Source organism: Cydia splendana, chromosome 27, assembly GCF_910591565.1.
Source record: "Cydia splendana chromosome 27, ilCydSple1.2, whole genome shotgun sequence".
In the NCBI taxonomy this organism is placed as follows: Eukaryota; Metazoa; Arthropoda; class Insecta; order Lepidoptera; family Tortricidae; genus Cydia; species Cydia splendana.
The window spans coordinates 698,074-724,330 of NC_085986.1; the positions used below are offsets into that span (position 1 = coordinate 698,074).

At 36.8% G+C, this 26,257-nt stretch overlaps 1 protein-coding gene across 1 annotated transcript; it reads left to right on the forward strand.

Annotated features, from left to right (window-relative positions):
* The first annotated feature begins 3,798 nt into the window (after positions 1 to 3,798).
* Positions 3,799 to 25,218, forward strand: LOC134803849 (WASH complex subunit 2). The gene is made up of 13 exons (XM_063776678.1): positions 3,799 to 3,945; positions 5,746 to 5,844; positions 7,672 to 7,769; positions 11,254 to 11,338; positions 11,869 to 12,008; positions 12,716 to 12,804; positions 15,375 to 15,490; positions 16,202 to 16,318; positions 16,934 to 17,012; positions 18,019 to 18,191; positions 19,297 to 19,407; positions 19,788 to 22,986; positions 23,680 to 25,218. The coding sequence occupies exons 2-13, from the start codon at positions 5,752 to 5,754 to the stop codon at positions 23,778 to 23,780; spliced, it is 4,401 nt and encodes a 1,466-aa protein (XP_063632748.1). The 5' UTR covers positions 3,799 to 3,945; positions 5,746 to 5,751; the 3' UTR covers positions 23,781 to 25,218.
* Positions 25,219 to 26,257: the final 1,039 nt, after the last annotated feature.

The following is a 26,257-nucleotide window of genomic DNA, read 5'->3' on the forward strand; positions in this document are numbered from 1 at the left end:
CCGAAGTTAAGCAACGTCGGGCGGGGTCAGTACTTGGATGGGTGACCGTTTTTTTAAATGTTATAACATACTAGATAGCAGTGGCGGCGCGTCAAACATATCCATAGGCAAGCCGGGGCTAATTTGGCTTACATATTTCCTTTACAACTCTGCTCAAACGTCCAAAAACAGGCAAGCCGGTGGGAATCGGCTTTTATGGACGCGCCGCCACTGCTAGATAGAGTCTGTACGGAAAGAGAAGAGCCATGGAATGTAATATAATAGCCCATACATTCCGCACAGACTCTATAAATATAAATACTTATAGACCTTATTTTTTATTTTTTTTAGCTGAGGTTAACTCATTTATTGTATAGTAAGTGTTATAAAATGAATATCAAACTAAAATTAACTACAACTAATAACTAAAGCTAAAAAATTAAAAATACATAGGTATTTTTAATTAATATTTTGCGCCCTTGGTAAGGTGTCCATCACGCAGGCAGCGTTCCCGCGCTGGATTGCTATGGCCAATCTTTGCGCTAGAAAGCCGCCGGTGCGAGGGTCACCTATAGACCTTATAGTAACTCAAGTAATGCATATTTATACCCACTGAGTACTGGCTTATCTCATCCGAGTGCATTCCACAGTCGGGCTAGGTACCTCTGTTATTGTCATGTTATTGTTTTGTTGACTGCCATAGGTATTGTGCATTGACATAGATATCTAGGGACTGGCTTTACGGACAATAATAATGAGGCATGACAGGGGCCAGTACAGCGGTGTGACACCGCTACAACGCGATTGGTTGATGAGTTCGCATCACGCGCGCTATTGGACGCAACTAGTTGCGTTAGACTGCACGATTGGCTGGAATTCGTGAGTCACACCGCTAAACTAGTACCAATTTTAGTGCCCGTAAGGCCAGTCCATAGATATATACGTTAATGGTATTGTGTAATGTTTATATCTCATTGTTATATTGAGTCAACAAGCAACTGACGATCACTGACGATCACTGACGATCATCTGACGATACTGTAACTGTATCTACTACAGGGTGTGGTAAATTATACGGAAAACACTATCTGTGCCTACAAATAAGTATTTATACCTACACGCTGTATTTATTCGACAATATGTCTTGATGAGTCATGTACCTTCATATTCATAATATGTGGACAAAGTTCTTTGTTCTGTTACCGCTCATGTAATTTCTAAAAATAAATACTAAGTTCGTTAATCATTTCCGCAAATCATTAGTAAAATTACGCTAAATGATATATTTTAACATTCTTAATTACTTTGGCAGAAAACCAAATTTCTCTCGCCTTGAGAAAGTTTAAAAAGATATCCGATGCTGCCAGTTACTCAAAATATCTTGAAATTCACGAAATCACTATGAAAATAGGGACCTTTGGACCCGGCATGGCGCAGATTCGCAGACGGGGTTCTATTCAAAGTCACCTTACTTTATCCAGTAACTGGCGACATGGACGCAGCATTTAATACGAAGAAGAGAGTCAGTTATTGGTCAGTTACTGAATTAAGTAAGGTGTATGAATGAAGCGCTTAATTTTTCATGGCAAGATTTTTTTAACGTTTTTACGAAAAAGCTGATTACTTGAGACAAATGCTACCTGCGTAGACACACTGGCACCATCCCACCTCCAACGGACTACTGTAAAAGCGGGCGGAGCGGCGGAAAGCGCCGAAATTCTAAAACGTAACAAATATTAGAGCCTCTGTAGAGAGTACCATTTTGTACCATTTGGAGTTGAAACTCTAGGTCCATGGGCAGGGCCGGATTAACCCTAAGTCAAAGTAGGCAACTGCCTAGGGGCCCCGCCTCGGCTAGGGGGCCCCGGCGGCTCAGCGCGCACCAAATAAAATGTTGTTCCATAGGGTCAAAATTCATGAGTAAATTTTTTATTCTTATAATAATGAGTATGCTTTGTTATTATTTTTTTTCGATCCATTCTTTAAATTAATGAAATACTGTAATAAAATTGAAGCAATACGTTACAGTTTACGGGGCGTATTCTGCGTACCTGTTGTAAAGTTGTAATAATAGAGGTTTTCAGGAAAAATGGTTCACTTTTTTTCGATCAACCAACAACTTTTGGGTTATTTCGACTCAGAATCACGGGGACTACGGATTAAAACAAAGAAAAAGAAAGAAGACGAACGTGTCCCCAGTTTTTCATAGGAATGCTCGACCTTCGGCCTCACTTTTTACCTCAATTTACCATTGGTTTGTGTTCCACATCTCCTCTACTTCAGCTTAGCCTTTGGCCTCGCTGCGCCAACTTAATACAACTTTTAATACAATGGACATTGGTTCGTGTCTGTGCTCAACTATTTATCCTGAAGCCTATGAAGCACGGCTTTGACTTCGCATGAAAGCTCGCCTCACTGGGGCACTTCGGACTTTAGGTGTAGATGAAGATCGATACCCGGCCTTTTAACACGCTTTCACAATTTGCGATATTGTTAATAAAAAATTTCGCGCTCGCTGCGCTCGCGTTTATTTTTGGTTCTTTACTTGACCCTGCATCATCTACATGTTAGCTTGGCCAAGAAAAGTCTGCAATTCTTTTGATAGCATACGCAGTGCAAGTGTTATTTATATGTCATAATTTCATAGAAGTTTTGACGTTTAAAATAATACTTGCACTGCGAGTGCTATCAAAATTGTTGCAGGCTTATCTTGGTCTAACTCTAGTAATTTAAGTAATTCTAACATACGGAAGTTCTTTATTATTAGGTTGATTCTAATTATGAGGCTCGGCGTTTGGTCTTATGGTCGGACAATCGCTGTTCAGCCTCGCAAAATATTAACTAAGTATTGAGAAAATCAACTTTGCGGCACTAGTTGAGCTTAGCCTTTAGCCTCGCTTAAAATTTGCCATTAGAGGTAGATAGGAAAGTGACGCTGAAGCTCACATCTTTGGTATTCCACTGCGAATTGGCCTTAAGCCTAAAGGGCTCTCCCCACACTTGACGCGACGCGGAATCGGCCAAAACCGATAGAATAAAGCTTTATGTCCACGCAATAAGAGCGAAAAAGACATCGTTCTATTTGGATCAGCTCGGCCGACGCCTGAAGATTGAAATTAAAAACGCAAACTTTTTTCCCTGTGTTGAATATGCTGTGTGCAGAATTGACTGTAGGGGGGCCCGAACCTCGCACTGCCTAGGGGCCCCGACATGCTTAATCCGGCCCTGTCCATGGGGTCCCAGCGCGCATAAGTTGTTCGCAGAAATCGCGAAGCGTCTGGTTGACGTAACTGGTGACCGAAGAGCTGGCGGCTACCTCGCACAACGTATCAGCATTGCGATACAGCGAGGAAATGCCGCCAGCATCCTTGGTACAATGCCTCAAGGGCCTATTTTAGATTTAACCTAGTTATTGATTTCGTTTAGTAGTACCACTGTATATATATTCTATGCACTATGTTGTTAATATTATAAAGCTTATATTATTTGCACAAGTTCTTTTTTGTATTGCAATAAATTTTCGATTTTATATTTTATTATAGCAGCAACATTAAGGTTTAAATGTCAACTTGACATAAGATGGATTTGACGTTCAAACTTATTCAAGGCAAGTATAAAAACGTCGCTCAGATAAACTAAAAATAAACAATATAAGAATTGAAGTGTAAAAAAAATCCTACTTAGTATATTTTTAAGCTATTTACTAATATTTATGTTTATAGTGCTAAAGCTATTTTTAATATAAATACATAAAACCCATAAAAACGGACATGTTTATAAAACCTAGTACCTCAAACAGCTTCATCTGTCATACTTGTTTTTGTTGAGTACGCGTACGCAGAGAAAGTGCCTTTTACGCAAAATAAATACGATTACACCTTATATTTAGCTATCAAATGGATTCTAACTGCTCGACGCACTAATTAACTTTCTATTTGCCGCTAAAGTTTATTAACATTGCACTTGGTGAGTGAATCGCACGTATTTTAAATGACAGTGTAGGGGTAATTGTTTGGCTTTAAAACATGAGATGTTATGATTTTGTTGTTTAAATAGTTGATTAGTGATCAATTGGTGCTTGTGTCGACTTCGATTTAGCTCGTAAAGGTTTGTATACGATTCTTTTTGATTTTATTTGTGCATGAAGAACTGACATTATACTTAATAACTTGAAAAAGGTTAATCTTCTTATTGTAATTGTTTCCGTTGTCAATGTTTGTTTCTCTTTGATTAGATCTCAATGCCAGTAGTTTTGTAAAGGGGTGGTCACTACTTCTATAGCTCAAATCAACTATCTCATTATAAAATAAATTGCAACCAGGGACCGTTACCGGTATAACTAATAATCAAAATATCTCATAGCTTTCACATTATTTCCTTGATATTATAGAATAATATTTAGGTAAGGATAATGATTGATCAGATTAGCTAAATTAAGTGCAAAAATATACTTAAACAACCAAGATACCGAAATTGAATACGGGTTAATATGTATACCGGTATTCAGTCCCTGATTGCAACTGTTATTATGAATAAATTTTAATGACTGCCTAGTCTTTAACTTTGTTGTTAAATTTTCTATCTAGGTAAATTCATAATTTACACATTTATAGGTACAGTCACCTGCAATATTATGTTACACAACGAAGGCCGCAAAAATATCTGACACGATCTTGTTCATAGAGCCATAAGAGTGTGTCACATATTTTTGCGGCCTTCGAAGAGTAACATATTATTGCAGGTGACTGTACATGACTAAGTAAGTTTGTAGTAAATAATAATGAGTAAAAATTCATTCATTCATTCGTTAGACCAAGATAGGTTTGCAACAATTGTTATCTTATCGCACACGCAGTGCAAGTGTTATTTTAAACGTCAAACTTCTATGAAATTATGACTTAGAAATAACACTTGCACTTCTTGGCCTAACTTTATGAACCCATTTTATTCCCACCAGTTGAGACTTGAGACTCTAGTGTAAGTTAAAATACTTAAAAGTAGGCATTAAAAAAATAATAAAATTATTGCTACTTGCCTATCATGCATATTCCATTATCTTAATATAATAGTGTGTGGGAATTGTTCAATGATAATAATTATTATTGCGAAGTTTACTCTGCATCCTGTTAATCAGAAAAATGTTAGGTATATACTTATGTAGATAATAAACAAATCACATGCAAATAATAGTCATTGAAAATGTCTAATATATGTACTAAAGAAGATAGGCCACGGGCGTAGCCAGGGGGTGGTTTTGGGGGTTCAAACCCTCCCCGAAAAGTTCAGAATATTAACATTCATAGAATATTTTATGTACTTTTAGTCGTTTTATTTTTTGAACCCCCCCCCCCCCGATACTAAAACCTGGCTACGCCTGTGAGATAGGCTACTACTATTTTGCGGTAGATATTTTCTTAAACAATGTTAATTCTCTATAAAGGTGAGATATGTACTTATCGATAACAGTTATGCTGTTGATATTTCATTTTGTCAATCTCACGATTTGTCTAGAAAAAGTTCTAGGTGCATTTGTGAAATTGTTTAATTTCTTCTTCTACCTTCATTTTGCCACGGCTCATGGGAACCTTGGGTCCGCTTGAAAATTAATCCCATGATTTGATGTTAGCACTAGTTTTTATGAAAGCGACTGCCATCTGACCTTCGAACCCAGAGGGGAAACTAGGCCTTATTGGGATTAGTCTAGGTTTGTGAAATTGTTTAATTTGTACCTCAAAACATTATTGAAAAATTTTTGTTAATGTGCAGTGTGCAATGGAAGGCACGGCGGCGCTCCGCGGCGCGGCGCCGCGCTGGAGCCTCGCCGGCGACCAGCAGCTCCTAGACCTTCTGCAGGACATACACCAGGTACCTTGTACTTCTTCTTCTTCAGTTTTTCCTTTGCACCCACTTCTCCATACAAACATAGTCGTCATTTTCCTCTCTCTGGATATTAAAAAGTATTTTTACACAATTTGATGTATACTGTGTACTGACCACAGCCTTTGACTTTTTTGACAAAAAACTAATTCCATGTTTTTTTTTAATCCATACTAATATTATTAATGCAAAAGTGTGTCTGTCTGTCTGTTACCTCTTAATGCTTAAACCCCTGAACGGATTTAGTTTAAATTTGGCATAGACATAGTTTAAGTCCGGGGGAAGGACATAGGGTAGTTTTTATGTCAGAAGTCATCCCTAAGGAGGGTGAACAGGGGGGTGGAAATGAGAAAATTAATGAAGTGCCTGTTAATTGGTGTAAACAATTAAGCATATTATGCTCGAATTGTACAGGCGCTGTACTTACTCTAGCTGCTGGTACTAATACCACGCAGACGAAGTCGCGGGCAAAAGCTAGTACTCCTATATAATAACTAATAACTGTAAATTCGAAAAAAAATAAACGAAGAGGCGGGCATAGCTGTGGTTGATATACATAAAATTGTGTCAAAATATTTTGCAATAGTATTAATATCTAGTATTTTTGTATCCAGTGACATGTAACGAGGCCATACGAATATATATCTAGGGAAATGTGTGGGAAGATTGCAATATTGTAAAAAGCTCCTCTTTTTCGCCTAGACGTGTTAATGTCCGCTTACCATGACACAGGTTGTACATTTGTTTACCACTTTAAAAAGTGCGTTAACAGTACATAACAAGTTTCATTGCGAAAAAATGTTTATCTTTGTCCAATTAATATGCTAATAAACTCACAGGCATAACAAAATGAAATTGAGATCTTGTTACGCGGTGAAAGTGTATGCTAATTGTTATCACGCCTTTCTGAAATACACTAGCGAGCAATTAAATGTATTAATTTTCTGCTATACAAGGTGCTCACGAGGAATGCGAAAGATTTTAACCACGCATTTCTGAGGGCAAAAGAAGGAAAAAATTATAATATGAGTTTAGGTCAATTTCGCCACACAAAAAAAAATCTTTTACTTTTATCTTTTCCATTTTCTTAATGTATTTGTACATAAAAAGTAAATGTTATTGGTAAACTTGTCACTTAAAATGGATTTTTAACATTTTTTTTCGTAAAACCTAGTTTTTGCAAAGTGTTACTTGTCACTTTTTGACATCTATCAATAAGGATATTTAGACTACGTTCCATAGTAGCAACATCGCCATTAAAAAGGCGTTTTGCACTTAAACTTCTTAGCAATAAAAACTTGTTTTTTTTTTAAATTGAAGGGATGTTTACAAAAACAACATTAACTGACTACACTGGTTGACACCTGAAACGATTAACAATGTTCTTAAAAAAGTGTCAAACGCTCTAAGCAGTTATGTTGTTTTTTTTTTTATATACTACATCGGTGGCAAACAAGCATACGGCCCGCCTGATGGTAAGCAGTCACCGCAGCCTATGGACGCCTGCAACTCCAGAGGTGATACATGCGCGTTGCCGACCTTTTAAAAACCTGTACACTCCTTTTTTGAAGAACCCCATACTGTAGACCCTCGGGATTCTCGGGAAAACCTCCAATTTTTGTAAACATCCCTTCAATTGGTTATAACTCTGAAACTAGGCGAATTTCATAAAAGTTTACAGGGTATTTTTGTCTCTAAATATGATCAGGAATACGCTGTTAAAATTATTCGGTTTCCTCATGTTACACCGTGTATGTAATTCATGTTTTTAGCAACCTACCAACCTAATCTATGTATTAACAATTATTATTACAGAGAATAATCTCGAAATGCAACGAGACAAACAGGAGACTGGAAGAGATGTCGCGGGGGCTCCGAGACGCCAGCGTCAACTTGCAGAACGTCAACAACAAGTGAGCTTTATAAACTGAAAATTGAAATAGATGTCATATATTAAAGAAAAAAACTCAATGACATTATAACAGTTTTTCACGCCAACTTCAAAAATATTAATAACAGCGCCATCTAGTGCAAAATTTCTGCAGCACTATGTATAATTGAGGTTAACGCCATCTAGCGTTATTTCGTCGCATTACTTGAAACCCTAAGCTCATCACTGTTATTAGTACTCGAGTTATATTAGTACCAGTTACAGGGAAACTCACTAGATGGCATTTAAATCAATAAAGATAAACCCAATGACATTGTAACAGTTTTTCGATCAGGTCACGTGTCCGTCTTACGTCTTACGAATCTTACGCTGTCGCGAGTTTAACATTTTTTCCCCATCACAAAAAGTGCACAGCGCAGCTTAAAAAGTTTTCACTTCAAAAGTGACAAAGCCCTCCAGTGGTGAAGGCCGGATTCGAACCGGCGTCTTTAGCAATCCGGGCTAACGCCTTTAACTCCTGGGCCACCCCGCCACGGCGGAACCTGTCCCAATTTCTAGGCCCGGATTGCTAAGACGCCGGTTCGAATCCGGCCTTCACCACTGGAGGGCTTCGTCACTTTCTCTTTAATATATGACATCTATTTCAGTTTATAATTTATATATAGTAGTGTGACTACTTAAAAAAACACAAATCAAAATATTTAATAAAATAATTTGGTTTGTTCCTAAAGTTGTGTAAGTGAGTTTTATGTCAAATTTACATCATAATCATACCAGTGGGGAGACACTCCTGACTTCGGGCATTCCCGGCTCCGTTCGGCTCAGCATTGATCGGAGCAATTATTAGGGTTGGCACAACTTGACGTCCCTTTGCGTGCACGACCACAGATAAGATAATCACTTGAATTTTGACAACCCTAAATAGTCTAAAGGGATAGTGCCATACTTTAGAAAGGGCTGTAGCATGATTCGTCCTTGAATCGCTGTCAAACTTCGGTAACTTCCTTTCTGTAGGGTAGAGTACTATTATTTATTCTGTGATCATACCAGCTTCTGTCCGCGGCTTTGTCTGCGTAGAATTAGTGCTTCGGGTAGAAAGTGCCAAAAGTTCCTAAATAAATGTGATGAACAGACCCCGTTATCAGTGGTGAAAATTTATTGAAATGCTAGGGTTGGCACTCACTCCCCCGCCGTGCGGGTAAACTTCCGCAAGTTATTGGGTAAAAGTACGCATGTGGGGTAATTTTTCACATCAAAAAAAATTCAATGGAATTGTCAATAAAATAAAGTTTAACGAATATTTATAAAGTTATCTGATCAATATTTTGTAACCACGCGTGAGCTGCGGACGCAAAGCGAAAGCAGTTTGACACACGTCGCATTATTAATGTATAATTATGACTTCCATAGTTAATTTAACTCAAGTTTTGATGCAATAATCAAGCACTATTCAATATCTTAAGTAAAATATTAGTAGTTATTTATAAATATTAGCAGTAGCCGCTACGGGACGGACGCCAGCTCACGCTTGCGCCACCTTGCGATCATATCTGTCGTAATAGACGCGTTTTGTTAGAGAGTGAACCTTCTGTACCTAGTACTACTAGTGGCTCTGTGAGCTGTAGACCTCGCGAGCAGAGCTTGAAATAACATGGTGCTAAGAGCTTCAAATACACCGTGTTTTTTTTTGATTTCCGTTAATTTCAAGGGTGCATTCCTGAGCTTAAATCAAGTAACTTTCTCAAAGACACCGATGTTCTAATTAAGTCCATTTCGGAGATAATCCATAATTTATTTTTTTACTATAAGGCCTCTACAAGCGTGTACACTTGCCTTAGGGCCGGCTTACATATTGATTAGTGTTTAGAATGAGTTCATACATTTGCTACTAAACTTAAGTACAATCTCGGTCGATTGATGTACGAAATGACATTGATATGTCACAGATTTCAATTGTTTGGTTGAGTTAAATGTAATGCCCGTGTTACAGCAACGCTATATGCTACATTTAATTACTTTTTAAACAAAAAAAAAACAAAAAAGAAAACAAAAAAAAAAATTTTTTTTGAAAATTAACTATGCCATTTAGTTCTTATAAACGTACTTAACTATACCCCGAAGTTAACGGAATTCAATAAAAACACGGTGTATAGTAAATTAAAGAAAAACAATACGAAATTTATGTGTAAAAAAATACAAAAAGTTATAATATCCCAGCATACAATTACTGGGGATCGAACCCAGACCCTCTGTGCAAACAGAAAAAGCGAACGTTTACAAACTGAGCCAAATAGTTCTTAGATGGGTTGACGAAATTTAGCTACTCCTTCTCAAATTAAAATTAGTTAAAATTAAATATCTAAATACCGCCTAAACCAGCGATAATTTTTTTCTGCATTTTTTGCTATTAACTCTGTAAACATGTCTCAAAAAGAAAAAAGTCTTATGATATCGATACGACTATTTGTTTAGGAGCCAGGTATCACGACTCCGCCATTTTTAAAAATTTCCAAAAACCGGATTGACAAAAAAATTTTATTTAGTCATAAAATTCGGTCACAAAATTTCACGAGAATCGGTTAAGAATTGCGACCTGTAGAGGAGAACATCCGGACATACGAAAGCAAAATGCCCGAGTCAAAACGTAGACCTTCGCTTCGCTTCGGTCAATTATTTACTCTGTGTCTATGTGAAACCCTTGACCGCCAAAGAGCAAAGACGTGAACTGATGCGGCTACAGCGCAATATCAACCAGGGATGTTACGAATATCCGCATCCGCATCCGCGGAACTTCCGCATTATTTTCAACATCCGCATCCGCATAAAATCGACGCGGAGCTTATGCGGATGCGGATGTCAAACAAGTCGCTACAGGAACGTCTTATCGGCGGCGTAAGTGCTAGGTAATTTCGTCATTACCTATTACAACTAAATCGTCTAGATCCAGAAAAGTCGGCCAAGTTAATGTTTATTAAATATAACGCACCTATATTCTTGCTCAAATACTAAACCTTTAGTTTTTTTTAATAAAAATTACTAAAAATGTAATATTTGACGTTTTTTAGGTACCTACCTAATCTTGACATCCGCATCCGCGGATGTGAGCCTTTAAATATCCGTATCCGCATCCGCGGATGTCAAAAAATCTGCATCCGCAACATCCCTGATATCAACCTTCGTGCGTTCCGACAAGGTTCACAATGACACGCCGCACACTATAGGGACCGTGCGCGTTGGAGGGTCTGCCATCTTGTGGCCTGAATCGGAAACATATGTGCACATGTACATTGCCAAAGCAAGTGCTACCATGTACCGTTCTCGTCGGTACATTTCCTTATGCATATAGCAGGTTCTGCCATCTTGTGGGCTACATCGGAAGCACAAACGACACATTTACGCCTCGCGCCAAAAATCTGACGACTGCTATGCTGCCCCCTATAGTTCATGCACGGGGCCTATAGGTGTAGCATTCAAAGGGTTACACTTTTAACCCCTCACTATTGCAGGTTCCTAGCTCTGAGCAACACGCAGTTTGTGGAGAGCCGAGTGTACGAGGACGACGCCGATGTGGCACCCCCCGCCGTCGAGAAGGTAACTGGGACTAACACCAAATTGAATCTCATTATTAGTTACTAACAAAGTTATTAACCGCTGAAATAGATGGCGCCATGTTTTACTTTTACTGAATGGTGGAACTTCAATTTTTGACAAGCAGAATTACGCATAATGTATGGATCTGTGCAGCGCCATCTACTTCACCCAGGGATCGGATACCGGTATTTTTTTTATGGGAACGAAACCGGTATTTTTTCGTTGTTTGTTAATTATTTCATTTCTAAGTGGGCAATCTAATAAATAATACGAAGTTACCTAAAAATACAAATGAGGGGGGGGGGGGGATATTTGGAGTATAAAATAATTCGAAATATATGGTTAGTTTGAAGTTATTACAAAAAACCGGTTACAATTCCTGACTTCACCTGTCAAATTAATTTATGTTTTATCCCTTTCTTGAAAAATACACAAGTCAAAATGACATAGTTAGCTATTAGAATTTCGCACCTTTTTCTATTGACGAATCGGTTTGCCAGACTATAAATATATTTTCTGTAATTCTACAGGAACCGCCAAAACCTAAAGACCTAGCTTCAGACCTAACCAAGCTGAAAGAGAGCTTACAAATCCTGGAGAGCTACCACGAGCCCCTTCTCATCGTGAGGGACAGTGACAGCGATAGCGATAGTGATGAGAACGATGACAGGCAAGTTAATTATACGAGTACAGTACATCTAGGTACCTTACAGAAAACCGCAGCCAAATAACTCTAGAGTCTAGACCCTACTCATAGTGTTGTGTTCCTGCAGTAAGGTTGCCAGAGCTCACAGAGGGTGCGGGGTGTTAGGGTCTCTCTGGCGTCCATATGCTACGGAGACTGTTTACCATCAGGGAGGCTGTATGCTTGTTTGCCACTCATGTAGTATAAAAAATCTGTTAGTACAGTTTGTTACGAAAGGCAAGGATTGGACGTCAGTCAAAATTTAGATCAGAAATAAGATAGGTATCGTATAATTTAGCCAAAGAACTGCCTTCAAAAAAAAATATATATATTGAGATCTGCGAAATCTGGGAATAAATTTATGTATAAACACGTTATCTTTATCATTTTGTAGGATCCCTTCCGATCTCTTTAGAATTTAGAAATGATTATAAATTAAAAAAGAAATCGTTATTTTAAAATTGCTTGTTTAACAGAAGTAGTGCATAATTATTTTCCATCGTATTTTCACGGAAACGTATGAACGTGTGTTGCTATTTCAGTCAGTCTCGGTACAAAAAGTACTGAGGTTGACTGAAGTAGCATGACATACGAACGTTTCCGAGAAAATACGATGGAAAACAATTATGCACTACATCTGTATTGTTGTTATTGTATTTTTATTTTATTTCTATTCCTCTATATATTGGCAGGTTGGTTCTGAAGCCTAAAGACCTGTACGCGGACAGACCTTTGCCCCACATCATAGGCTCACAAGCGTGGAAGAGCAAATGGCATGCAGGTAACTTATTACAATACAATACATCATCTGTAAAAATTTCAACTGTCCACAGTGTTTTATAGAAGCCAAAAAAGTGACATCCTCATTTTATTGCAAATTACTGAAGTTTAGATCATTACAAATGCGAGACTAAAACTCCCGCGTGTCCAATTTGCGTAGTTTTTGTGTAATAATTTTTTGAAAATCGTGTTTTAGGCACCCGGATATTACGAAAAACTTAAAAAAAAATACAAATCGTTTTATGAACTTTCCGTTGTTTAGTACTATTGGATAAACCGTTCGAAGACGCAAATTTAGAGGCAATTGTGACTTCTCTAGGTATATTGTATTGTATTTGTATTGTATATTTATTACAAAGATATTAATGAATTTATTGTTTTTGGTTTTTATTTTTTTTCTTCCATGTTCCGCCGTAGTAGGAGCCCATATTTGTATGACAGCTTCATTTATACGTCTTCTATCTACACTATTTTTAACAAGACCTAATTCCGTGGAAGATTGAATTTAAAGCCAATTAAAATTTTCGGGCAGGGCTGCCACTACCAATATCCGGGTTCACCCGGATATAATATTAACGCTGTATACACAGTATAGCACTTTTATGGGTGGTAAAAATAAGCTTTAATACGTTAATAAAAACCTACACATATAAAATAATAAGTTTTTTTAAGATTTAGTAATTTATTAGCTATAGATAACTTACAAATTCTTCCTCTTTATAATTAGGGTAGATAATATTTACATTTTGGTCGTTAGCTGTATCACAGTCGACTACAAAGAGACGTATACACTTTTGGACCTCATTACCATGCAGTAAGGTGAAACACTGCTGTATATATCTGTTTTTAGTCGGCTCATCAGGTCGGGTCATCATTTTCTACTTCGAGGCTCTCTGCCCCATCTTGCACCTCGTAATAACTGTCGTCTGGACAGAACTCGGGTGTTGGTGTTGGAATTTCCTCCTGAGATTCCTGTGCCTGTGGTGATTGCGGTGCTTTCAATAAAGCTACTGCGGCAGATGGTAGGGGACGTTTTTTAATATATTTTATTCTCTGTGACATCCGTTGTTCGGAAATTACTGGATCTGATGAGACTAGTGCTCTGTGAAACAAATCAGACATTGTTTTTATCCTATCCGATTTCCGAGTATGGTGTTCTCGATCGTGACGCCAATTTAATATAAATTAAATAAAGTTAGGGTCAAGTACGAGTTGGAGTTGCACATTGAGGATCCGTGTCATTGTACACTGACAATGACATGGTAAATTTTTTTTAGACCCTTCTTATGCGAACCCGACTCTCACTTGCCTGATAGGTACTTACTAAATCAGTTCTCGAAGCAGTGGGATCACATTTTCTTCCATATGAACTCGAAACCAGATATCCCCAAGAAAATGGCGTATAAATAAAAATACCGAAGTGCCAACCCTAGCGGCCGGATAACCCGGATATAAAGTGTTTCGATGATTACTTGAATGTTCCACGGAATTAGGTCTTGTAAAAAATAGGGTGGATAGAAGACATATATGTATATGAAGCTGTCATACAAATATGGGCTACGGCGGAACATGGGAGAAAAAAAATGAAAACCAAAAACAATAAATTCATTAATATCTTTATAACCAATATACCTAGAGATGTCACAATTGCCACTAAATTTGCGTCTTTGAATGGATTATCCAATAGCACTAAACAACGGAAAGTTTACAAAATAATTTGCAAATTATTAACGTTTTTCGTAAAATCCGGGGGCCTAAAACACGATCTTCAAAAATGTATTACACAAAAACTACGCAAATTGGACACGCGGGAGTTTTAGTCTCGCATTTGTAATGATCTAAACTTCAGTAATTTGCAATAAAATGAGGATGTCACTTTTTTGGCTTCTATAAAACACTGCTGTCTAGCTTTCACGGCTAATGAGATACAGCCTGGTGACAGACAGACAGACGATGGACAGTGGAGTCTTAGTAATGGGGTCCCGTTTTTACCCTTTGGGTACGGAAGCCTAATTATGATTTCTTCAAACTTAAAAATATTTTTTTCACCACACTGGTGGTGAAAAATTTTGTGTTTCACTCGGGGGCAAATTTTGTTTAACCCTCATGCTTTGAAACCCTCGCAACGCTCAAGATTCCATTTTTTGGAATCTTTCGCTTACTTGGGTATCAATACAGGGTTATTTTTGGACCGTTAGCCATATTGTGCGAGGTGATTAGGTAGGCCAAACTGAACAACTTTTTTTGTGGGACCAACTCCGAAATCACAATTTTTTTTTGGCCGTTTCATACATTTTGGTCGAGTGGATGTCGACGTTTTGTATGGGAAAACCAATTTTTTTTGGGATTTCGAGGTTGGTCCCATAGAAAAAGTTGTTCAGTATGACCTACCTAATCACCTCGCACAATATGGCTAACGGTCCAAAAATGACCCTGTATTAGCATGAGCAGTTAAACAACAACTTTGCCCCCTTATAAAACAAATAACTATTATTTATGTAGGCCTAGCAAAATAGCAAACTAATTTCATTACCATCTGCAAAATATAAAATCAAGCATACATTGTTTCAGGATTGGTCCCAGATGAGAGCGACTCCGACAGCTCAACATCGAAGGTAGAAGAAGTGGAACAGTATTCAGAGTCTGAGGAAGAACGGCCCGCGGAACACTATATACCTGATAGGACGGTAAGATATATTACTATTTCAAACACAAAATAAGTTAAACTTTCGTGAGACATATTTTAAACTGTTTAGGCGACACCGGTTTCACTCACTTGATTTTTTAGTCGCTATTGGCGACATGTGCATGTGTGCTGAGTGCACGAAGTGCAGCCGCCGCGAGCACTCGAGCCTGAGGAAGGACCCCCGAAGGGCCCGAAACATGTCGCCAACTGAGTGAGTTCGTTGTCGTCTAAACAGTACAAAATAAGTTGGCAAAAATTTCATTTTTGGTACAAGGTACTTTTCTTTCCACGGGCAACTAATACTCATTGAGACAATTCTAAAAACCCCAAACAAAATTAGGTTGCGTTGTTTTACTATCACAGAGTTCCCATGGCCACCTCCTGTCTCCATCATCTGATCAGCTCGATGTCATCGTAATATGTAATGCATTGTCATCCGATTTACGTATGTATGTTACGGGTCAAATTTAGCTTCTAAGATTTGACCCACACTAACTATCATACATATATACTAGCAGGGCAAGTTAAATAAATGCTTGTAAAAAAAAAAAGTACACAAACAAGTAACCATGGCGACGAGTGTCAAGAAAAAGCTGATACTACCACAATCATTCTGATCACTGATAAAAAAAGGATCTTGTATAATGTCATTGTTTAAATAGTACCAAAAAGTTTCTCGTATGATGATGAAGATGTCATGTTATCCTTGCAGATGTCTACCAGCACGTTGTCTCTACAATCAGAAGCGCCCGTCTCTGTCTCCCTTGTACGTCCGTCCCCTGCCGCCGTGGCGGCGGACTTAGCTCGACGGCTAGGAGGAGATATTAAGGTAAACATCATATATAGTGCGACATAAAATAGTAGAAATTAAATAAAACGGAATTAAAAAAAATTGTTGCCATGTTTAAGCATTTTACGTCAAAAATGTGACAGTTACGTAGAAAGTGACGCCCTCATTTTATGTCGCACATTACGTCCACTGCTGGATAATACTTCATCGATTCGAGATGAATAGACTATCAAACTTATCATAACGCAACGCTGTTTTGTTGTTGAGAGGATTCAAGCCTGTATAGATCATTTTGTACACCTGGTCCGTTAGATAAAATTCTGTACCTGTTCGTGGTTGCCACTGAATTATATTTGTTAAATAAATTTAAAGTACAGATAAACCCCATTATTCATAAACACGCTACAAACCTCAATTAGGTTAATCGTTGGTCTTTATTTGTCATCTTGACTTATGTATTTGTAAGAAAGGGATAAAACATAATTTAACTAAATCAGGCCCGTAAAGTTTTATGAATAAGGGGGTAAATACTTAATATCCTGGTCACGGCACCAAATTGTAATGTAATGCTATGCCCAACTATCATAGTCACTTAAATTATTATTCTAATACATTTTTGAGTTTATTTATTTATTTTTGAAGTATATTTCACAGATACCGGAAAGAGAGCCGGTGTACACCCAACCGGAAACTGTCCCCCGGAAGTTGTACAAACCACAGGAGCCGTTAACTAGTAAGCTATTTCCAAAATTATTTTCCATCAGTTTTCAGTTCCCAGAAAAGTATGTTTTGCAAATAATTTATTTAAAAATATAAAAACCGGACAAGTGCGAGTCGGACACGCCCACCGAGGGTTCCGTACTTTTGAGTATTTGTTGTTATAGCGGCAACCGAATATTCCTTTCTTTTCGTACATAAATTGTTTACTTACTTAAAAAGATAAAGATAAAAAAAAAAGATAAAAATAGTTTATTCAAGTAGGCATATTACAATGCGCTTATGAACGTCAAATAAACCTTTACCGGCTCCAACCGTACACCTCTGCCCCGAGAAGATTTAAATCCCCCCTCAATTGGAGGAGGGTATCCCAATATGGGACCGGCAACAAATCGGCGGGACACATCTTTTCACAACATTATTACATCTTATAATTAACATGCATTACGAGTAATTAAGAAAAATACAATTTAAATTACTATAGAATTCATGCAATTATACTCAGTGGGTACATAACTTTATACAAATACGTAGCTCTTTCAGAAAACATATCAAATTCTTACAAAAGGAAAAGAAAATATAATCAATAAAAGAAATGAGAATACATATTATATGAATCTGACTGATTGTTATGAGATGCTTTCATACAATTTGATGTGCATTCTTACCTGAGCTGAGTCACCTTTAACTCTACACATAATACAATGCTTTTAATTGCTACTTGTCGTTATTACAGTTTCTGGTTTGGACCATGCATGTTTGTCTGTCAAGTAGTCCTCGACTCTGTAATAAGCCTTCAACATCAATGACTTTTTTAAGTAATTCTTAAGAGCTGGAAAGGGTAATCTTAAAGCCTTACTTACTTACAGAAATACATCATCTGTGAATATGTTAACTGTCTAGTTATCACGGTTCATGAGATACAGCCTGGTGATAGACAGACGGACAGTGGAGTCTTAGTAATAGGGTCCCGTTTTTATCCTTTGAGTACGGAACATTTCTTAAATTATACTTTTTTTCAGCAACAATCTTCCCAGATGAGCCTCCGCCACTAGACGACCAATCAAGCGACGACGATATTTTCGCGGAGCTGCACAAAACTCAACCCAAACCCCATAGCAATAGGGTCGACGATCTGTTCGACTTTAGCAACAAGCCGAGTGGGCTTGAAGAAGCGCTGTTTGGAGCGCCAAAGGTAAAATAATGTGACAATAAGTTAACTACTAGTGGCTCTGTGAGCTGTAGACCTCGCGAGCAGAGCTTTAAATAACATGGTGCTAAGAGCTTTAAATATAGTAAATTAAAAAAAACAATACGAAATGTATGTGTAAAAAAATACAAAAAGTTATAATAATATTCCAGCATACAATTACTGGGGATCGAGAACCCAGACCCTCTGTGCAAACAGAAAAAGCGAACGTTTACAAACTGAGCCAAATAGTTCTTAGATGGGTTGACGAAATTTAGCTACTCCTTCTCAAATTAAAATTAGTTAAAATTAAATATCTCAATACCTCCGAAACCAGCGAAATAAATTTTCTGAATTTTTGGCCATTTAATCTATAAACATATCTCAAAAAGAAAACACTCGTATGGTACCGATACCACTATTTGTTTAGGCGCGAGCTATCACGACTCCGCCATTTTAAAGAAATTAAAAAAACCGGACGGACAAAAAAAAATTATATTGACATAGAATCCAGTCACAAAATTTCACGAGATTCGGTTGAGAATTGCGACCTGTAGAGGAGAACATCCGGACATACAAAAGCAAAATGCTCCAGTCGAAACGTAGACCTTCGCTACGCTCCGGTCAATTAGGAAATAAATCAAATTATTTCAATATTTATTTTAATTTGATAAAATGTGTAATTTCAAGTAGATAAGTCTACTATATAAATAAGTCTACTAACCTATTTTTTTATTTGTGTTTGACAGTCTACATGGCGTCGAAAGGGGGTTAATAAGTAAACTTTTGAGCTGCAGACCTCACGAACCCCCATGACAATGCCGTTTTGCAAATTTCCAAAATTGAATCTAATATCGAATCTGCATACGCCTGACGGATATTAGTTTAATTGTAAAATCTAATTTTCTGCTAAGTTTAGGTAATCTGTGATGTCAATTGTATAAAATATTTGTTCAATAAACGATTTGTATTTGTATTTATTATTTGTTATCACGAAAATCGTTTGAGAGATGCGACCTGTAGAGAACAGCCGGACAGACATAACAAAGAATACCCAAACTTAAACGGACACAGTTGTTTCATAAAATTTATCATTATTTTTATATTTCAGGTACAAACAAACCAAAACATAGACAAACCTCTATTCCCTGAAGATTCGGAACCGGAAATGCCAGAAACAACAAAGACAGTAATTAAAGAACAACCGGAAGACAATGTCAAAGTAAGTAACAGTACATATATTTTTAAATATGAATACAGTATTGGTACCTACTTATTTGAAAAAATAAAACATGTACCAAATAAAAAAAAACTTTACAAAAAGCTTAAGTAGTCAGTGAACGTATGGCTCCCTCGGTGCTTGGGACTGAAATCACCGTAAACGTAGTGGCTTTGAAATGCTAGGGTGACTTTGAAATTTCAGATTTAAGCCATATTTTCGCCAATTTGGTGACCGTTATAAATCCATCTAACAAGGAGAGAGTAGTCTAAAATTACAGGCAAATATTTTTTTAGCTGGCCAATCTGAACTTATTGGGAGAAAATCATATTACTGTAATAAGCATTTATTCAGTACCTGAAACATTATTTTGGATTTTTCAGAAACCAGTTGGCGGCATATCCTTATTCGGTACAAACAAGCACGCTGAAAGCATAGGGGCGGCCATCTTGAAACGGAACCGCCGGAAATCATCCACTTCCGGTGACGAAAGCAACACTGAGGAAGTCCAAGTCAAAGAACCTGTCAAAGAGATTAAAGAAAAGAAAGAGAGAGATATATTCGACGATCTTTTTGCAAAATCTGAGAAACTAAATAAAAAGAATGTCAAACCTGAAGTGGTTAAAACAAAACCCATGCAAAAACAAGTGACTCAACCTAAAGAAGCTAAAAAGGATATATTTAGTGATATATTTGATGACATAGATGATATATTCTCTAGTGATATTGTGGTACAGGTCAAACCTAATGTTAATAAAAATGATAAGTCCCTGTTCAGTGATGATGATGATTTATTTGATGACGTGTCAAAGGTTAAAAAAGATAGTGAAAAAGATAACGCGGTTAGTGAAAAATCTAATTCGTATGGTGCTAAGCCAAAAGTGGCTACTTTATCTGGTGTTACTAATGTTGAAAAAGATGATGCTAAAAAGGAAAATAAGGTAATCAAGGAAATAAAAGAATCAAAAAGTATTTTTGATTCAGATAGTGATGATGGATTATTTACGAATATGTCTGAAGATGTTAAACGTAATACAGATAAAGAGAGTAAACCTGTTGTTAATAAACTTAAAGATCATTTACTTGATGACGATGATGATGGATTGTTTACCAAAAGTACCAAACCGAATGTTGCTAAAAACATCGGTAAAATGACTGAACTTAGTAAAAAGGTATTGTTTGATTCCGATGATGAGCTGTTTAAAGATACGAAAAATATAAAAGAAGCAAAGATATCTCAAACCAGACCAAAAAGGACTGTAGGTGCAAATATGGATGGTCAGTTATTCACAGCAGCTAATGATAAATCTGAGAAACAATCAGACAAACTCGATATAATTAATTCAGTAAATGTTGAGCGCATTGAAGTTAAAACAACGAAAGAAAGGAATATACCTACAGTACATCCAACAGTGACAGATAGTATAAACAATGACATTGACAATGATATACCTCCTTTTGAATCTCAAAAAAAATCAACTCCAGAATCTAGCCATGACGGTTTTGATGATGATGATACAATGGAATCAACTGTCAAAAATAATGAAAAATATGCAGATATCGAACAAGATTCTGAAAATACAGAAAGTAGTGTCCAAATTAATGATGACATGTTTAGTAAACCAAGTGAGCAGACACATTTTAGTGAAAATATTTTAAGAACTACAAGAATAGCAGCAGACGAGGAAAATATACCAGAGAAAGAACCAGATATTTTTAACGACTCTGATGATGATTTGTTTAGAAGTAAACCGAAAATTCCTAACACTGAAAATCCTAAACAAAATCAACAAACGACAATTGAACCACAAACATCAAATTTATTTTCAAGTCCTGACAAAAATGATATATTTTCTGATATTTTTGATGATGTACCGCCAGTTTTCGAAAAACCCAAGGAGCCTAAAAAGTCTAAAAACGTCAATGCTCTCTTTGATGACGACTCCGATGATGAAGCTTTGTTTTTCAAGAAAAGTGATATCATCACTGACGACATACCAGATTTTAGTCCTAGCGAGGAAAGATTTGGTATTTTCAATGATGAACCGCCTGCGATAGATGTCGATTTTACTCAAAAACCAAGTAAAAAAGAAGAACTAAAAGAACCTCTAAAAACGGAAAAAGTACCTTCAAGGATAGATAGGACTGACAATGTTTCAGCTAAACCGATTGAGACTGAAAATATTAGTAAGTCAGCTGAAGAAAGCGATAACGTACAAACCCGCGACGCTCAAGACACTACAGATAATACATCTAAAGAACCCAAAAAAGTCGGTAAACTTAAACCCATGAATATCAACATAAATGTTAACTCGCTCTTACCAGGAGCTTCTCCTAAAAAGAAACAGGTTGAAAATGTCGAAGTTAAGCAAGATCACACAGCAAGTAATGAAGACTTATATAAAACCGATAAAATCGAACCTAAAATGGTAAAATCTATAAGTTTAGATGATCCAGAAATATTAGATAACAAAATATCAAAGGACAGAGCTAAAATACAAGTGAAAAGACGACCATCGACTAGACGCGCTAGGAAAGAAGCTGTTAGGAAATCTGCTATCGATTTTACAGATTCAAGTTTTGATAGCTCTAATGATAACAGTACTAAGGATGAGGTCGAGGAGAAAGTAGTGAAAACAGTGTATATTTTGAATGATGATGATATCTTTGGCTCTACAAAAACACATGATAAAAGTATGGAACCTGCGAAGAAACATTTGAACATAGTTGATTCTGATGAGGAATTATTTAAAAAACCAGAAAAGAAAACTGAGAAAGATAACGTTAGAATAAACGACAGTAAATCTGTTGAGATTGATGATATGTTTAAAAAAACAATTAATACGAAAGATATTTCAAATGATGAAGTAGATAAAGTACATAAGGTTGCTCCAAATGAAGAGAAAGCTGAGTTTAATGATAAGGTAGCTACAGTAGTTGATGTAATAAAGAGGGAAAGTGTCAGTAAAAGGTCGGAAAATAAATCATTTTTAGATTCAGACGACGATGATGATTTATTTAGACCGACTAATAAAAAATCATCAGTAAACACAACCAGTGAGACTGATTCTGATGAAAAACTTTTTAAAAGTGCTCAAAAAACTACAACAGATACTCAAAAAGTGAAAGCTCCTAGTCTATTGTCTAATTCAGACGATGACGATTTATTTAAAGTAAAAACTAAAATAACTAAACCAGAGTTTAAAACCAATATCAGCTCAGATGAAGATCTATTTCAAAATAAAGGTATTGGCACTTTGGGCAAAGTTTACAATAAAAATAAAGATAATATCAAAGAAAATAAAACAGAGGTAAAAGACACACATAATATATTTGACGATTTCCCAGCAAAGTCGATAGACAACAATATAGAAGAAATACAGCAGAGTAAAGTTGTAAAAGAACCAATAGTAGAGACAGTAAAAGAAAATGTTGAAAAAGCGAAAAAATCAATACTAGACGATTTGAGCGACGAAGATGATTTGTTTAAAAGTAAAACGAAATTGTTAAGTAAAAAGGATAAGAGTCTTTTCGGAGATGACGGTGATGATGATGATCTATTTGGGACCAAATCTGTTAAAGGTGAGTTTAAATTAGTACAAATATGAAAAATAATCCTTGTTATAACAGTTTTGAATAATTTACGGTTAGTTTCACTACACTTAAATTATAACGACTTTATTACGTATATACGTTTCTTTATTAATCTTCTGGTGCTTTATTTCAAATAATTTATTTTTCACCACACCAGCTCGGAAAGGCTTACTTTGCACTTCAAAAACGGATAGCAAAGTTGCATTTTATTCACATGTGAGGCAAAGTAATCAAATGCAAATTTTGAGTTGTTTTCTTATGTTTGCTGGTAGAATTGACTTTTAAATGATGATTTTGGATGATAAATATTTAATAACATTCATGTGGATTTAATTTTGTTTGATATTTTACATTTAATATTATTTGCATCGGGTTGGTGTGGTGAAAAATTTTGTGTTTCACTCGGGGGCAAATTTTGTTTGACCCTCGTGCTTTGAAACTCGCGCAACGCTCAAGATTCCAGTTTTCGAACCACTCGCTACGCTGGTGGTTCAATTTTGGAATCTTTCGCTTGTTCGGGTATCAATATTAGCACGAGCGGTTAAACAACAACTTTGCCCCCTTGTAAAACAAATAACTATTATTTTAAGTACAGTCAAATACCCTATAGTATAGATCGCGCACCGTTTAACTTTGCTTACAAAAAGGTGAAAATTGTTTACGTATGTCTTTTTTTTTCAGAAATCAAACCGGATGTACCGGTCACCCTTCCTGTGAAGGAGCCGAAAGCAGCGGAGCCGGTCTTTGTGGACCCTCTGTCACTATTCGGCGATGATGATTAAACCCTCGACTGCTAAAGGCGTCAACTGACGCGGCTACAACCCAATATCAACCTTCCGACAAGATTCGCGATGACGTACATGCGACAGGCGGCGTTCATAGGGTTAAAACTGTTACAGGCGTGGCTCACTCCGCGATTTCGTCGCTTTGCTACAGGTAGCTAAAAGTAGGTACATCCGTTCCACACCAATTTTGGTGGCTAGCCATAAGCCGCGCGTGGCGCTGTCGCCACCTAGTGGCCATATCTGTCCTGATCGTAACAGACGCGTTTTGTTAGAGAGTGAGTCTTCTGTACCTAGTACTATTATTTATTCTGTGACGGTTATCAGACTGATGTCACCGCTCCGGTGTGTGAGTGAGACAGCTCTATGCATGTATATGTCCCGCTTACACATTAGAGCAATGCGAATCCGCGTGCAATGTGAAGACCGCCTAGATGCCCAAGATACAATGCAAGCATTTTATACCCGAAATGTAAGTGTTTCATATCGTTATCGAGTTAATGCATCTCTGTCCTCAATATGTCAAACAAAAGGGACGGCAATAGCAAACGGAGTCTGCGCCTAATTCGATTCAAAAGTACCTGCAACGGTAGCGTATTCTTTTTTTGTCCAACATAAGAAATTGCTCCAAAAGGTGGTATTCCAGGTGGAAGGAAGGAAGGTTAGACAGGTGTCTAATGTTATTGCGTCTCACTCTCTCATTATGCAAAATGTGAGACAAAATACACATTGGACATAGAAATTGGACAGAGCCTTAATCCAGACACTAAAATTAGAATTCATTTGGCAAAGAGTTATTAGTAATGTAGTAACCTTTTTACGGTTGTGTATCCGAAGGGTAAAAACGGGACCCTATTATTAAGACTCCTCTGTCCGTCTGTCACCAGGCTGTATCTCATGAACCGTGATAGCTAGACCGTTGAAATTTTCACACCCCAGCCTGGTGACAGACAGACAGACGGACAGCGGACTCTTAATAACAGGGTCCTGTTTTTACCCTTTGGGTACGGAACCCTAAAAAAAGACTACATACCTTGGTCATCAGCTATTTACAATGAGGTAGGTATAAGTATGTTGGACGGTGTTATTTTTAGCAAAGATTTGGCTAAAGTGGTTTGCTTTTGAAAAAATATATTTATTACTTTTATTAGTTAGGTACTTTATAATTTTATTGAAAAATCTCAATTTATTAAATCATGAAAAACAAAATAGTAAATTAATGAGATTATTTTATTTATAAAAAAAAATCTCAATTGGTATTTGGGGTTAGTATTTACGAGAACATTCCATGATAATTTATGAGATTTTTATAATAAGTTATTGTTTTATTAGTAATAATTAAATGGTCTAATATATGGAATTAATGCTGTATAATGTGCCTAATATTGTATAATGATTATTGTTATTCTTATATACCGAAATATATTAATGATTTTTAGTGTTGTGTTTCATTTAATTCTATCTAATATTTTGAAATGATATAACACCTGACCTATTCCTTAATTCTTTTAAATTAAGAAAGGATCCATTATTATATGAACTTTCCATTATTCTTCCATAAAATAATTCTACACTTTGATCTTAGCTAAAAGGATTCATTTATTGGAATACTGGGTTGAAATGAGCTCTCACTTGGCCCACATAATGTACATATATTTAAGTCATATTATAAACTACTCTATGTTCTCGCAATAAACATATTTCATTTCATTTAAACTCTCTGGATAATGTAAATCAAGGCCTGTTCACTTCCTAAGAAAGTTATGTCCCCAAATAATTGCGCATGTGTGCGCCTTAATCTTCTATGTGTGCGTTGGCCTCCGGGAAAAAGTTGCGAGTAATAAAAATAAAAACATTTTTCTACAGCAACATTGCTCCCAACTCTGATTTAAATTATCACGAATTTTATACAATATTAAGAGCGCTATTACATTTCGGCGTTGAGCGAGTTTAGGTATTTTACGCGCTGCGGCAGGCCGTGCGAGCTCAGTATGCCGATCCCTTCTACCACACTCGCACTACAATGATGGATTAAACATTCTTGATCCTTCGCGAAGCATATTGAAATCAACCATAACAACACTAACTGTACTTAACTTTTAAAGTTCTAAAACTGTTATTTGGTAAGTACGAAAATACTAAATGCAGTGCAAATGTACATAGGGGCTGTTCATAAATTACGTCATCTATTTTTGACGATTTTTGACCCCCCCCCACCCCTCAAATCATCCAAAAATCAAGCTTCGGATGAATCTGTTTCCTCCTACGTCATGTTACCATCATCCGATGTCCAGACCCCCCCCCCCACTCCTCCCATTTGAAACGACGTAATTTATGAATAGCCCCATACTCGTACTTATGAAGGTATATTACTCGAAAGAAATTATAGGTACCTACTCGCTTATTTACATGTTTCGTCATTGCATTTGGTACCTATAGGTTGTAAAGTTTGTATCAACGAGGGTTTAAAAATGAAC